The 15,614-nt window shown below is 33.7% G+C and overlaps 1 protein-coding gene, 1 long non-coding RNA gene and 3 other non-coding genes across 6 annotated transcripts; 4 read left to right on the forward strand and 1 right to left on the reverse strand.

Moving 5' to 3' along the window:
• The first annotated feature begins 3,233 nt into the window (after window positions 1-3,233).
• Window positions 3,234-4,901, forward strand: LOC140968671 (uncharacterized). Of its 2 annotated transcripts, none has more exons than XR_012173818.1 (2): window positions 3,234-3,635; window positions 4,160-4,901. It is a non-coding gene; the product is annotated as an uncharacterized lncRNA (long non-coding RNA). The 2 variants fall into 2 exon arrangements; XR_012173819.1 differs by having other exon boundaries at window positions 4,168-4,901.
• Window positions 3,812-3,892, forward strand: LOC140968834 (small nucleolar RNA R16). Its single transcript, XR_012173839.1, has one exon. It is a non-coding gene; the product is annotated as a small nucleolar RNA R16 (small nucleolar RNA).
• On the forward strand, window positions 4,578-4,668 carry LOC140968833 (small nucleolar RNA R41). Its single transcript, XR_012173838.1, has one exon. It is a non-coding gene; the product is annotated as a small nucleolar RNA R41 (small nucleolar RNA).
• Window positions 4,757-4,830, forward strand: LOC140968835 (small nucleolar RNA Z155). Its single transcript, XR_012173840.1, has one exon. It is a non-coding gene; the product is annotated as a small nucleolar RNA Z155 (small nucleolar RNA).
• Window positions 4,902-7,434: 2,533 nt separating the features above from the next.
• On the reverse strand, window positions 7,435-15,614 carry LOC140968729 (S-adenosyl-L-methionine-dependent tRNA 4-demethylwyosine synthase-like). The gene is made up of 8 exons (XM_073429806.1): window positions 14,636-15,614; window positions 13,699-13,814; window positions 12,875-13,050; window positions 9,813-10,003; window positions 9,617-9,703; window positions 9,122-9,279; window positions 8,818-9,028; window positions 7,435-8,719 (listed from the first exon to the last, which is right to left on the reverse strand). Exons 1-8 carry the CDS (start codon window positions 15,551-15,553, stop codon window positions 8,567-8,569), a joined length of 2,010 nt encoding a protein of 669 aa, XP_073285907.1. The 5' UTR covers window positions 15,554-15,614; the 3' UTR covers window positions 7,435-8,566.

Here is a 15,614-nt window from a genome sequence, read left to right on the forward strand (position 1 = left end):
ATCATTCCTCTCGTGGGGTGGTTATCTTCATCTGCTCTCCTCCTCGGCTCGACAGGTTCCCGAGGAACATCTTGACCCCGCCCTTCTCTTCTCGGCTCTCCGACCCTCTGGTTGATCCAAGGAGGACCTCGACCTCGCCTAGGAGATGGGCGAGGCTTCGGTCGGTCCCCGGATGAGGATGCCTCTCGTTTGTCCGCCGGAGGCATCCTAACACCGCCCTCCGCTCTCTGCGACTTCTCCCACCTTCCCTCTGGCTCCCTCACCTCCATTACCTTATCGCGATTCCTGTTTAGAGGAACATGTGATGAGAATTGTCCTCTACTTCTATTTCTGTCCTCCTCCTTCTCCCCTGAACCTCTCTTCCTACCTCCTCTCTCTCCCCCCTCCATCCTACTTCCCCCGGGCCGCTGCTCCATCCTTCTATACCGTTGGGCATCCTCTAGATTTACATACTTTTCCGCCCGAGCCAGCAAGTCATCATAGGTCGACGGAGGTTTCTTGACCAGTGATTTAAAAAACTCCCCTCCTCTCAAGCCTTGGGTGAAGGCACTTATCATGATGTCCGGGGTAGCTGATGGTATCTCCAGCGCTGCATTGTTAAAACGCTGGACAAATTCTCGCAAAGTCTCAGACTCCTGTTGTTTCATCACGAACAGGCTCAAATAATTTTTTTGGTGCCTCTTACTGCTAGCAAATCGGTGCAAGAATGCAGCTGAAAAGTCCTCAAAAGAACGTATGGAGTTGGGCTGCAGGGTGTTAAACCACTGCTGGGCTGACCTCACCAACGTGCCCAGAAACACCCTGCACCTAACTCCATCTGAATATTGGTGCAACAAAGCCGCATTTTCAAATCTCCCCAAGTGTTCCTCAGGGTCAGTATGTCCGTCATACTCACCAATGTTAGATTGTCGGAAATTCAGAGGAAGCCCTTCCTCCAAGATGGCTAGTGAAAAAGGGCTTCCTCTCTTGGGTACCGGCGCTCTGCTTCCTACCTGCTCCCTCAACCTCCGTATCTCCTTCCACATCTCCCCCATCTCACTAATCTCCCCAGTTGGGAGGGGTTGCGTCTCCTCCACCCTGCTCTGGTGGATTTCAACATTTTCCTCACGTTCCTGACGGGCGGCCTGCTCCTCTACAAACACAGACTCTTGATTTCTTTTCATGGCCTCATCCACTGTCCGGGTAATAAATTGGCCCAACTGCTCTAGGGTCAAGTTCCCCACGTTCTCATTGGGACGGGTTTGCTCGACCCTTGTCTCGTGAAGGGGCTGCTCGGTTCTTGTCTCTTGACGAGGTTGTTCATGTCTCGTCTCAAGACGCGGTTGTTCATGTCTTGTCTCAACATGAGACTGTTCGGGTCCCCTCTGAGGACGCGATGATGCTGAGGTAGCCCTTCTACTTCCTTTCCTGCCTACCATCTCTACGTCTCAACTCAAGTATTCCCACAGACGGCGCCAAGGGATACTCACGGGAAATTTCGTGTCCGATCCCAACGAGCGTCACTAGTTCAGACGTGGGCTTTAAGATCACCCTGAGCCTGAAATCAAGAATAAGACCGTTAGAAGGGGGCCAGGAGGGTGTCCTGGCGTAGCCCCTCCGACGCTCAAGTCAGAGACTAAGGATATATGGGGGGAGCAGCTAAGGGCGCTGCTGAAAACAATATAGTGAATAATTCAACTGAACGCTCAAACCTGGTATTTATAGGGGGATGCCTGGGCTCGTCATGGGCCCTTCACCTGTGGGCCCTAGATATGGGCCGGGAGTTTGGGCCGGATCTCGATGGGCTCATCCATGGGGTATCAAAAATAATTAGATCTTCACTGATAATATGTGAGATGGAGGAAAAAAACCATAAACACGTATTTGTTTATACCTCCCACTGCACCAAAATCAGTTATATTCATTACAAATTCTTCATTTGAGAACTCATTGGTTCTTTATGTAAAGCTGCTAATATTTTCCGCAACATAATTGGAAGTTCGATTACATTTAATACTTAATTGTTCAAACCAAGTCCTTCGATAAATTGGCGATCGAAGTTTCATATTTGTTAAAAATTTGAACGAAAATCTAGGATTTTAAGGGTTGATTTTTTTTTTCTTTTATATTTTATTTTTTTTATATCACATATACAAGCTTAAGAAAGAGCGGAGCAAAATATGAGATATGAAATTGGAAGTCGTCAAGTCCATATAGAATAACCAACGAAATTCTAGAGAACTTTTCGTATATATTTTATGGTATTTAATAATTGTATTTATGGTGGAAATAATGTATTTGATAAGTTTTTATTTCATTGTCGTTGATCGAGTGCTTTCTTTCTATCTTCTGTGTTAATTTTATTATCAAATTTATTTTAGTCATGCATTTTACTTCATCTTTCGGTCCAATTTGCTGCTCAATTTCGCCCACTTTACCCTAGTGAACTTTGATTTCATCAGATTACAATAATCAGTAATTTTTTTAGGCGGGCGAAGACGAATAACGATCAAAATACTAAGAATTCCTCGAATTTTTGCTTTGTTTCATTGGCAAACTTTCACAGATTGAGTATATATCTATGATATCTTATTAAGTGTGAGACCCTTAGAGTAACTACCTAGAATACACCAAAATATTTAATTTCATAATTACCATACTAAAAACTTAATCAAGTCACTCCATATTTTACATAGAAAAAAATATAAACAAACTTCTTTTTTAAATCGAACAACTCTTCTAAATTGAAAATAATTTCGTGTTAATTTTTTAGTATTATTTGATCAAATTAAAAAAAAAATAATACATGTAACGCGTGTGCATTTTTACTACTACTAGTTACTATGCACAAGCGATGCGTGTGTGTACAATCTTTTTTATTATTATCGATGGATTAAAGTGAAATTTAACAAATTATGGAGAGACTAAATTGATATTTGAATTGTTGAAATAAAAATAAATAAAAATAAAAGTGTTTGTTGAAATTAAAACAAAAAAGTGTAATATTAATATCATACAAGGGTAAAATTGGAAAAAAGTTGGTGTCTTCTCTAGGTAATTATTATCATGTCCTCACACTTAATAAAATAGTATAAAAGCGTGTATGTATATATATATATATATAAGCAGGCCTAAACCCTAAATTCTCTGTACAACACTCTCCCGCAAACTGATGGGCTGTATTTAGATAGAAAGCCCATTCAATTTAACTTTTAATTCCAGAGTCCAAAGATTAAAAGAAGGGTAAATTACCTTCCAAAAATAGGGTAGATGGCCCAAACCCTAATTTTCCAAATGGCTATTTAAACAACCCTATAAATCGCCTACCGATGCCCTTCGCTTCCAACCTGCAGCCTTCCATCTTCTCTGCAGTTGATTCCCTTTCTCCCCGTATTATGTACTTCTAAGAAATTTTTATTTAATTTTAGATCTAGAATCTAGATTGCATCTGGTTTACCCTCTCCTTGTACATGAAATCGATGTCTGCTTGGAGATATAACTGATGCATAAACTCAAATCGGATGGCTTACCAGCCCATTGCATGCACTCTGTTTGCATTGCCATGGTGTCAAATGGACCTTCCTAAATCTCTTCGTTTTTAGCTGTAATATTTATTCATTTTACTGCGCCAAAAAGATTTTCTTTTGGGTTGAAAGGTAAATTTCCACGAGGAGTGAATGCTTTTTGTACCGTTTTCTTCGATTTATTTGTGAATTTGAGTCGCCTTTTTGATTATTTGGATGGGTTTTCCGTGATTGAGTTTGTTCTGATACTAGTTTGTATTAATTTAATGTGAATCAATTTATTTTTATTTTAATTTTTTGTTGGATTGGAAGGCAAATGATGTAAGATTTCTTATCCTACACACTGAAAGATAGTGTTGACATAACTCCGCTTATTATCTGATGCCTTGAGCTGTCACTCTGCGAAAGTTTTAATCTTTTTGTTTGGATTGTGTTCTTTTGATTTTAAAAAACGTTTCTTTTATATGTTTTAATGGATAGTGTGTCAAATACTGTGTTGTTGAATTTTGATTCCAAATCTCATTTTCATTCATTAATTGTTAATTGCTCACAATCTAATCCGAACGTGCCTCGAAAATTTTTTTTTATTTCGAAGCGCTCTAATATCTAAACTGGCATTATTCATCTTAATCCGAGTTGATTTTATCACACTTGAGTGTTGTAGATAATCCTATGAATTCGAGCAATACTCAATGATGAGAAAAGCAGACGGGCGGTCAGAATCTGATGCTGTGTTGATTGTCTGCCTAATTCCTCTCTGGGGATTTCTCTGAGGCTATGTTTGGATTGATGAAATTCAATTTCAAAGATGAGATTTTATGATCACTTACTCTTTTATTATTCTTTCGTTCTGCAGTGATGAACTACTTTAATTATGTCTGGACGTATGAAATTTGTTCATGATTGTTTATCCGAGTTCTGAGCAAAGCATCAAGTTCTATCTGATTCGAAACACATGATAAAACAAAAAAATTGTCTGGGAAATATTTCCCTATTCATGTTTGTTGTAGTTTTAGTGATTTTCTTGATATATTTAATTCGGGTACTAAAGTCATCAATCTGTGGAGGTGGCTGAGTGAGGCTATGATGATTTAAAACTACCTATTTTCTGAAGGGTAATTTTCCCTCTGATTATAGAAACCAATGGATCCTTCTGAGCCTATTTCACTCATAATTTTTTCATGCTGTTTTACCCTGTCAAATCTTAGAGTTTTTCTATCTTCAATTTTGTTTATTTGTGGAACTTCCAGAGCCATTGAGTTGAGGATAGCCGATTTCGGATGTATGATGACGATCTAAAAAACAGACTACAATTATCTGATCAATGATTCTTGTTTCATGAAGAAATGCTTCATTTCCATTATTGTTCGACTTTCTTTCTTTTCTTTTCTTTTCTTTTCTTTTCTTTTTTCGACTTTGAAGCTAAGCTCCCCATGATAGTAATACATAAATTTTGTTTCAGCCTTGTCTGAACTCATACTGTTGAAAATTTATTAGCTTTTGAGGGAGCGTAGGGTAAGTAGGTGTTTACGCTTGCATTGTCCACAGGCCAGGACAACATCACATTTTGCTTTATATTTTCCCAGGTTTATTGCTTCTCTGGTTATAACCATTAATACAGGATATAGGATGTCTCTTGGTAGAATTTTTATATTTTTAAGTTGACAAGCATTGCATCTGATAAGACATCTTAAAAGTGATATTGTGGTGGACTGTCTGAAATCTTATACATGAATATTTATAGAATTGTTCATAAAATTCTGTGAATCGGCCAAATGTTGCAACGAAGAACCAACACAGAAATATAATAATTCCGTGGTAAAAATTGCATTCCTGAAATTTATGACAAATAAACTACATAATTCATCGTTAAGTGACCTTCAAAACGTAATAACCTTGGCAGATAAGTTTTAACCTCAAACATGTGAGGTAATTTTGAAAATTAATTAACTTATATTGAATTACTAATAAGATGGAATCTGATGTAGTTTAACAAATTTTTTTATCCACGCAAATATAAATATAAACTAAAGCTATTGAGTATATTTAATCCATTTTTAAAAGAATTTGTATATTTTTTTAAAAAAAATTGGTATAAGTATTGCGTGAAATTAATTATTAATAAAATGGCAATAAACTCTCTTTGAAATATGTATAAACAAATCAAATACCATCGAAAAGAATTGATAATGAAAACGGGAATGAATTGAATGTTAGAGAAAAAGTACAAGCTTTTATACATTTAATTTAAACCATCACCACATTTAGGTGTTTCAATGTCCGAACTTCCATAAAGGCATATGTTTTTATAAAATATGAGCATATTCTTCTCGATCATAATTTTCCATTAAATATGTGAAGTCTATGATTATAATGTAAATTTTTTTGACCAATCTCAAATGTTTTTATAAAAGTTGTTTATAATAAAATGATTTAAATTTTGTTTTATAGATATTCGAATTCTCACATGTATCATTTTTTAGTTTTTCAAAGTTCATCGAGTTACAATTTGCTTAATTTATTACATTAAAGTTTATATTTCAATTCCACGAGTGAATAAAAATTTTGTGTTCCATAAAATGATATGTAAGAAGACATGCTTAATGATGTTTTAAAAGCAACCAACATGTCTTAGATATCCATCTTTTCCATTGAATTAATAGTTTACTGAAACTTATTTGCTTTCTCTTTGCTAGTTTGAGGATGATAAAGGAGAGTAATTTTGTGAGTGATACGACATTTTTTTGTTGAGTACCCCATCACTTACCATTGCCCAAGAAATTTCAAATCTACTAATTTTTTTTAAAAAAAAAATTGATGAATGTTTTATGATATTTGTTTGACACGAAAAATGTCTATTTATTTCTACATAATCAGCTGCTTACTAACATCGCCAAGTGTCCAAAATATGGTGAAAAACAATTTTCACACAATTTGCTTAAAAAAAGTAGGCTCATAAAATCAACGCCATATGATTTGTGCAGTTTTTTCTTTGAAAAAAAATGTACTCGCATGCTCAATGACACTAATTAACTTATTGTTGATATGCAACGCTGAAATTTTTTATCTGGACAATGCTCGAGAATCTTTCCAATAAAGTCTATTATTGAATTAAAAAAATTCTCTTATGTTTGGACTGTATTAATGTGATATTTTTCTGTGATAATTTATTATGTTAGCAAATCAATGTATAATAGTAAAATAAAATAATCTTTGGCATGAATAAAAACGAGAAACGTTAAATGCTGTCCGGGTATTTTAGATCGAAAGAAAGTGATATGTAAATTCCGTTATGTTGAATTACAATTAGTGTGTGCGTGTGTGTGTGTGTTATTCTATCTCAAACATTTTGAGATAAAAGACCGGAAATGAGATAGTTTGCAAAATAATCTTGATCGATTTTTTTTTGAAAAATTAACAATCACTCTCGAGTGCATTTGGATACACTATCATAAATGGGAAAAACTTTATTTTTTAAAAAGTTAGTTTGATGAAAGTTATTTTTGAAAAATTTTCATGGAAAAATCAAACATGAGGATAAAATATAATGTAAGATAGCCTTCCCATAATCCCATCCATGCACTTTCTGGATTCTACGGGTTAATTGTATAAAATACGCATCTCTGTATTATCCGAAGTCAGCAAGACAGCCTTAGCCACTACTTTGTCTCACTTATTTTTTTCCATCACTGTTATCGCTCCTTCTCACACCCCACCACTTTTTTTTTTTTTCTTTTCTGTCAAGAAGTTCTGAGCAACTCATCTTTCTCCCCACACTTCTCTTCCCCTTTTACTTTTATTGATTATTCATAAATAGTAAAATGATTTTTGGATAAACCTCAGTTATATCAGGACATATCATATATGTATGTTAATATAAACTCAGTTGAGATTGTGATTTATACCCTTGATCAATAGAGCTTGGATTTGCTTGACCATAATTTCCTTATTGGAGTGGTGAAGAATTTATTCCCTTTTTTCTGATTGTTTGTTGGAATTTTTTTAATCTAATTTGTACTTGTCAAGTATGATTTTGTGATTATTGATGGGAAAGAAGAAGGCTGTGAAGAAGATAAAAGAGGTGGCGATATCAATAACAGAAGCAGAACCACAGACAACTCCCAGGAAAAGAGGGAGGCCCCGTAAAATCCCAGAGGAGATTAAACATGAAGAAAAACCAATACAAATTAAAGAAGTTGGAGGCTGTACCGATTCCAAGAATCCCAAAGACGTTGAAGAAAAAGTAGAAGAAGATGAAGGGCCGTCATCAAAATTGAAGAAAGAGCAGCAGCAGCAGGAGGAGCCACCATTGAAGAAGAGCAGAGCTAAGAGAAAAAGTAAGCCTAAAAGAGCAGCTGAATTTATTTGATTTTTCTTTTTCATGCTGGTCTGCTTTTAATTTTTTTGGTGTTAAATTAAGGAGCACAATATTTTTGTGAGTTGTTGTTTAACCTTAGCGATGATAACAATTACTGACAGTTCAACTTGAATTTGTTTTATGTTTTCTGCTCAAGTATTCAAGTAATTGTTTATTTTTGTCCATCTTAAAAATGGGACTTTATATATCTTTTTTCTTGTGTGTTTATAATCGTTTAGTTTCGAAGTTGGGATTTGGAAGGAAAAGAAGGGAAGTGAAAGAAAATTTATAACTTTGGTTGTGTGGGAGATTTTAACGGAAGCAAAAGAAGAAAATGTGTCATAAATTTAAAGCAAAATTTTCTTTCCAAATGTGAGTAGAAATGGGAAATAATTAAAATCCTGCTTCTCTCTCTTTCCAACTTCCGGACTAAGTTGCAGGTATACAGTCCACAGCCATATGTATTTATGACATCATCTCAAAAAATAAATGGTATCATATAAAAGCAGGGTTGTGATGATTGGTACGATCATCGACTGCTGTTTTGCTAAATCATATTTGCAAGTGGATGAAACATAAATTACAATCCCTTTCTTACTTTTCGTTCTAAGAATTCTCACCACCACGATTACGTAACCCACATAACAGAATACAAAACTGTTGGTCATTTGAGCCATTCAATATGCAGAACTCAAGAACCTCATCTCTACACTAACTTCTCAGCAGCGGATTTGTGATGCCGCTCTTTCTTAAATCGCGATTGGTCTGGATCGAAACCTCCTTCTTCAGCTCCATAGACCGCCCAACTTGGTGTACAGGACATGTAATCTTCGCTGGTAAAAGGTTCTCCACAAGCCACCTTCAGTTCAAGATGATAAATTTTCAGTAATCAATTAACGAATACTAACTATACAAAGCCCTTTTCGAGCATGCAGAAAAACAAGAAACATCACAAACCAGGTCGTGGAACTTGTCATAATCGATCCATGTGAACCATTCACCGTCAACCTTAAATTTGCTGACTTTGCCCAAAAGAACACAACATGAATGCTCGTGCTCACAAGCAACTTCATATGCACCATTGCTTTTTTGGGCCAATGCTTCCGAAAATTGCTTGACATCAGAATGCCAAGGAACATTCTCCATTGTTAATTTTGAAGTCGCTGACCTTTGATAGAGATACCATGATCATGCAAAACAATATCTTTCATTAAGTTTTGGATGAGGCAGAAGACATAAGAATAGAAAGAAAACGACTTACGATCCACAATATGTCACGCCTTTGATCTCAATAAAATCAGGATTTCCAAGATCAAAGAGGCTAGAATAGGCATCTACATCTTCAGTGTTCCATCCTTTCACAAGTGTCAGGCGGTAGACAGTTCGCTGTTGCTTCTCTCTGAGAGCTTTCAGGGAATCCTGACAATAATTGTCAACATCTTATTCAGATTCATCTAGATGGAAAGAAAGATTGAAGTTGCTCGATCACTAATTTCATAGAATAAGGGATCCCATTAATTCGTTTGGCACATCTAGACAAAACGAACGAAGAAAGTCCATTAGTTCATTTTTTAATTGGATTAAACCCACATTATCTAGGTGGTATTATGTAACTTGTTTGTGTAAAGAATTGGTATTCAAATTAGGTGACAATCTTACATTTTTTAAAGATTGGTTACAGAGGTGTCTTATCCTTCGTTTACTTCAATTACTGAATTTGTTTATTACGAAAAAACACAAGAAAATAGATACTCACAACAAATCGCTCCCAGAAGTCACCAAAAAGTGGTCTATCAATGGCCTTCAAGCTATCCTTTGTTGCAGCATCTACGCTGACATACAACTGCAATAGTAACTCATTAAACATTGCATTCCAAAATCTAATGCTCCTCAAAAAAAATAATGCTAGGTACATACTGATCAGCAACACAAATATAACGAAAAATGATTACCTGTGTGATAGGTTTTAACATCTTAATCCTTTCAGGAAACTGTGCATTTGTTACCAGAAAAGTCGAGATTCGCCGACGGTGAAGCTCATCAACAAGTGCATTAATCTCAGGATACATGATTGGTTCACCGACAAGTGATAATGCACAATGTCTTGGCAAAAGACCTTCAGACAAACGCTCTGCTTTAACCCCTGTAGACATAGATTACTGTGGTCAATTTTCAGTAAATAGCCAGCTAGCTAAAAGGCTCACCCCGTCAATGAAATCTTCACAATATAACTCGACGTCTAGTAAGACAAAGAAAGTATTAGATGCAAATGGGATCTAGTGAACCACCGAAACCTGTTAAATTGGCGAACAATGTGACAGACATAAATGTACTTGTTTAATATGAAAGTCTACGGTTATACGAATTATATAACTCAACGTCTAGTAAGACAGAGAAAATATTTGATGCAATGCAAATGGGATCTATTGAACCACCGAAACCTGTTAAATTGGCGACCAATGTGACAGACATGTCACATAGATGTACTTGTTTAATATGAAAGTCATAAATATATATATACTAGGAATGATTACGTGCGATGCACGTAGGTGACTAATAATGAAAAATATAATAACGAGATTTAGATAATTTTTAAAATCGTTTGAATAACATATTGTTTATGAGTATTTATTAATCTAAATATATCAAAACACAATAAATAAAAATACATGATGACGATAAATCAAATATATCCATTTATTTATATAACATTTTTTAATTCGCGTGATTATAACATAATGACAGCTCTATGAAATTAACAAAGATATTTTTCATCCAAATATTATTCACAATGGAAAAAAATAAAAAAATAATTAATAGAATAGTGAATATTACTAAAACGAAAATCCCAATATATTTAAATGAAGTGCATATAGCGATTGTCAAATAAAATTCTCTTAATTAACTAAATTATCATAATGCTGTTAAAATAAAACCCCTAAACTTGTTATTAAGTTAAATATCAATTTTATTTTTGCTAACTTTTAACTCCTTGCTAATTTTGTTAACTTTCTTCTTTTTTAGAATAGATATTATACATAGTTAGTTTATATCAGAATGGATAATCTGAAAATTAATATTGATGATTAATAATTTTATGTTAAATAAAATTTTAAAATAATATCAATCAAATAAATATGTGTAGTAAAACACATATACGTAACATTCAGTTTATAAATATCATATATTAAAATTTTAATTTCTAACCAATGATAATAAATTAGCACTGTAATTCATATTTATTATAAGGATTATTTTAATTAAAAAAATTATGAGGATTATCTGATAAATTTAATACAAAAGTATCAAGTAATTTTCATTCTTTTTAATTTCTTATTAATTTCTTTTTCTATGAATAAAGTTGAAATAATTCAAAATAATCAAATTATATTGTAAATAAAATATTAGAAAAATTTGCAAAAGAGCATATAGAATCTGCATGCTCTCAATGTCCATTTTCATTGGAAAAAAACCATAAGAAAAATGACAAATTCTCGCATGGTTTTTATAACACTTGTAGAAAAGTATAAGCTTGAGATATATATTGAGACATTAATTAAATATCACAATTTATTAAATTAAAAATATAAAAAAGTATCATACTAATGTATTTGTAATATTTTTCGTCAATTCAACTAAAATAATAAAATAAAGTTATTCTCATTTTCCATATCAATCTTTAAATCAGAAAATTAAATATTCACCTAAATAAATAAATGAAACATTAATTAAGTAATGGGGTGTAAAAGTGTAACTAAGAAAATTCACAAATCAAACTCATATATTTATAGATATATAGATTTGCTAACTTTTAACCCCTTGCGGATTTTGTTTAACTTTCTCTGTTTTTTTAGAATACATATTATAGATAGTTAATTTTATATCAGAATGAATCATTTGTAAATAGATAACGAATGAAAATAAATTATCACTATAATTCATATTATTAAAAGAATTATGTTAAAAAAATTATAAGGATTATCTAATAAATTTAAAACAAAAGTAGAAATTAATTTTCGTTCTTTTTAATTTATCATTAATTTCTCTGTCTAGTTAAAATAAATCAAACTAATGAAATGATACGACAAATAAAATATAAGAAAAATTTACAAAAGAGCATATAGAATCTACACGGTCTCAATGTCCATTTTTATTGGAAAAGTACCATAAAAATGACATAATTTATCATTAATTTCTCTGTCTCGTTGAAATAAATCAAACTAATCAAATTATACGACATATAAAATATAAAAAAATTTGCAAAAGAACATATAGAATCTACATGGTCTCAATGTCCATTTTCATTGGAAAAGAACCATAAAGAATGACATAATTTATAATTAATTTCTATGTCTAGTTGAAATAAATCAAACTAATCAAATTATACGACATATAAAATATAAAAAAATTTGCAAAAGAGCATATATAATCTACATGGTCTCAATATCCGTTTTCATTGGAAAAGTACCATAAAGAATGACATAATTTATCATTAATTTCTCTGTCTAGTTGAAATAAATCAAACTAATCAAATTATACGACTAATAAAATATAAAAAAATTTTGCAAAAGAGCATATAGAATCTACATGGTCTCAATTCCTATTTTCATTGGAAAAGTACCATAAAAATGACATTTTCTGACATGTTTTCAATGACACTTGGAGAAAAGTGTAAATTTGATATGTGTATTAAGACATTAATTAATATCACAATTTATGAAATTAAAAATAAAATAAAATATCATATTAATGTGTTTGTAATATTTGTCGTTGATTCAACTAAAATAATGAAATAAAGTTATTTTTATTTTCAATATCAATCTTTATATCAGAAAATTGAAAAGTCACCTAAATAAATAAATAAAACATTAATGAAGTAATAGTGAGTAAAAGGATAACAAAGTAAGTGAAAGGGTAACCAAGTAAATTCACAATTCAACTCATATATTTATAGTTAGTATAGATATATTTTATATTATTTATTAGAAAGAGAGAACACAAGGTCTCATAATACCTGGAACCCCTTTCATTTGTCGTATCATTTTTGTATGAAGATCAATAGCAGTGTCAACAATTACCAATGGATCATCCATCTTCCATCGCCAGCTTTTCCCTACAGGATTCGTGTGATGTCTCCAGCAAAAAACACATTTGTTTGCACAAGCCAAACTTGGTGTTGCCTCCATGCACCTAGAGACATGCAAATACCTCTGTTAAAGTTAAAAAATGCAATGCAGATATAATTTTTCAGAAAATACCACAAATATTAAGTCTCCCAGTCGATAAATATTTTAATTTTCTATCTTTATTATTGTAACTAAAATCACAATTTCACGAATTTTTTTAATTAAATGTTGGTTTTATTTTTTTGTTTTATTGTTAAAATATAAACAATTGTAAATACGAATAATTTAATCATTTTTGTTAGCTAAGTTATAATTTTCATTTAACAATCATTTTTACTCATTTCGACAATAAATAGCTCTCTTTGAACAATCTCTCAATCGAAACAAAAGTATGTTTCAAATTATGCCAAGAAGCCCTTTTAACTCCCAAACAATCTCACTTCTATATTTGCTTAGAAAAACAAAAAATCTTCAAATACCAAAAAAAGAAGTGAAGAACAAATGATTGCTTTCAAAAGACCCGAATTTCATTTCTAAAACTGAAGAGACTGAAACTTGTTACTGTCCCAATACATATTAATCAGTTATAAAGCATAACTCAGCATGAACAAATATGGTTAAAAGACGAGCACACAAGCAAAATATGCCATAGATTGTTAAAATTTTCGATGCCAGACTATATAATTACAATAAATATGAAATAAACCCACACCTGTGAGACTCGATTCCATAAAATGAATGCTTATAACAACCTCCACGGCCTCTAAGTTGAGACTTGGTCCATCTACAAAGTTTAACGCCGCTATGAGAGCCAATTATTTTATAACCCTGCATGCAGTGTCTGACACTTAGAAAAAATGAACATGAAATATTATTCAAGACAAAATGATAAAATCCATGGATATTGATTAATTGAAAATGTTACGAACAACATTAGCAAACTAGGCAGGCCTCACTTCTAAAATAACATGTAGTCCACACTGCAGAAGCCCCAGGAATCATTTACGTTCAATTGATGCTTGCAGGAGCCATAGCGTGCACATCCAAGTTATTGGTATAAGTTGGAAGAGTTATGTATGTGATAATTGAGATGTAGCTCTAGTTTTATAACAAAGAAAATCAGGTTCTCCAAGCAATATTTAAATCCCACACAGCATGCCAAATTTCCAATTCGATATATAACCATCGAACACATAAGCAATACAAAAATTATGTTTTAATACAATCTTAATGATTGGCTATCAAAACTAGCACCCTCCAGGTAAAGTTGTAGCCTGTAGTTAAGTATAAGAATCAGTAAATACTCCATCAAGATTATAATAGGTGGCAGCATGCGTGGCATTGTTATCACTGTATCTAGCAGATTAATAGGACAAAAGAACTTCCCATTTCAATGAAATTCACAAAAATCCACAATGAAGATGGAAAATTTGTTCAATATTTATAATGAGCCACATAATACCAAAAATCACAAACTACTTGATCCAACAAAGAGGAAAATTCCAGGCTATATCCTTGTTACTCTATCACTTTCGCCTCGATAATGGAGTTGGAGCATAATACAACACAAAATTACCAATATTTTTCAATTATTGTTACAGCAAATGATATATTTCAATCATTGACATCATTATTCTGGAAAGGCCTACCTGCTTCTGCAAACTTGCCCTTATCACGGGAGTCACCATTTCTTTCTCCCCATTCACAACTTCTCCGTTCACTTTTCCATTAGCAATTGTTCCGATCTTTGACTTCCTGGAAGGCCCTTTACCAGCAATATCCTCAAGATCAACAACCCCTGATTCAAGATCGTCTTCTTCTTCTTCACTATCACTGAACTCGACTTCACCTTCGATCTGGCTCCCGATTTCGCCATTTTCAAAATGCCCCCGATTCTCCCCAACTAAACCCTTCAAAACGCCAACAACCTTATCACTCCAAGCATCAAACACCTCATCCAAATCTCCCTCGTCCGTATCACCCTCCCCTAACTCCACAATTTCAGTCGCCCCAAGCTTTCTTAATTTTTCTGAAACTCCCCTTGCCACATCATTATATGTCTCCACATAACTCCTACTCCCCACCCCAAAAACCGCATACTTGCAGTCCTTCAGCACAAGCGCCCCAACCCGAAAATCATCAGCACTCTCAGTCAACCAATTAACCAAAAAGCTCCCATTTTGAGGAGGGCCACCATCTTCCCAAGTCGAAGCAACGATTACAACCAAGGATTCTTTACACAAATCTTCAGGCTCGTAGTCTTTAGGATCAACAAAATCAAAGGGAAGATCGTTGAGGGTCAAAAGCGCATGGAGGCGCCGCGCAAGTGTTTTTGACGTGTTGGTTTGTGAGAGGAAAAAGAGTTTACCTCTTTCGGAGGAACTGGGGCTAGAGATTTGGATGAAGGGTCCTTTAAGGAGGCGCGTGAGGAGACGGCGGTAGCGATGGCGGGATTTGTAGATGAAATAGAGCGTGGCGGAGGCGGAGAGAAGCGTGAGCATAGCAAGGCGTGTTGGAGGGGACATGGTGGGAATTAGGTGCAAAGATCTTGGGGTTTCCCGGAACATAAATGAATCAAGTCTCTCATCATGGTATCCAGTAATTCTGATGGACTTGTTGGTTGTGTCG

This window comes from Primulina huaijiensis, unplaced genomic scaffold, assembly GCF_012295235.1.
Source record: "Primulina huaijiensis isolate GDHJ02 unplaced genomic scaffold, ASM1229523v2 scaffold37775, whole genome shotgun sequence".
NCBI classification, from domain to species: domain Eukaryota; kingdom Viridiplantae; phylum Streptophyta; class Magnoliopsida; order Lamiales; family Gesneriaceae; genus Primulina; species Primulina huaijiensis.

Coding starts and splice junctions, on each gene's coding strand:
- LOC140968729 (XM_073429806.1), bottom strand. CDS start 15,553: ATGTTCCGGGAAACCCCAAGATCTTTGCACCTAATTCCCACCATGTCC. Junction 9,704..9,812: donor TGTTAAAACCTATCACACAG/GTAATCATTTTT, acceptor TTACTATTGCAG/TTGTATGTCAGCGTAGATGC. Junction 9,029..9,121: donor GGCGTGACATATTGTGGATC/GTAAGTCGTTTT, acceptor TCTCTATCAAAG/GTCAGCGACTTCAAAATTAA.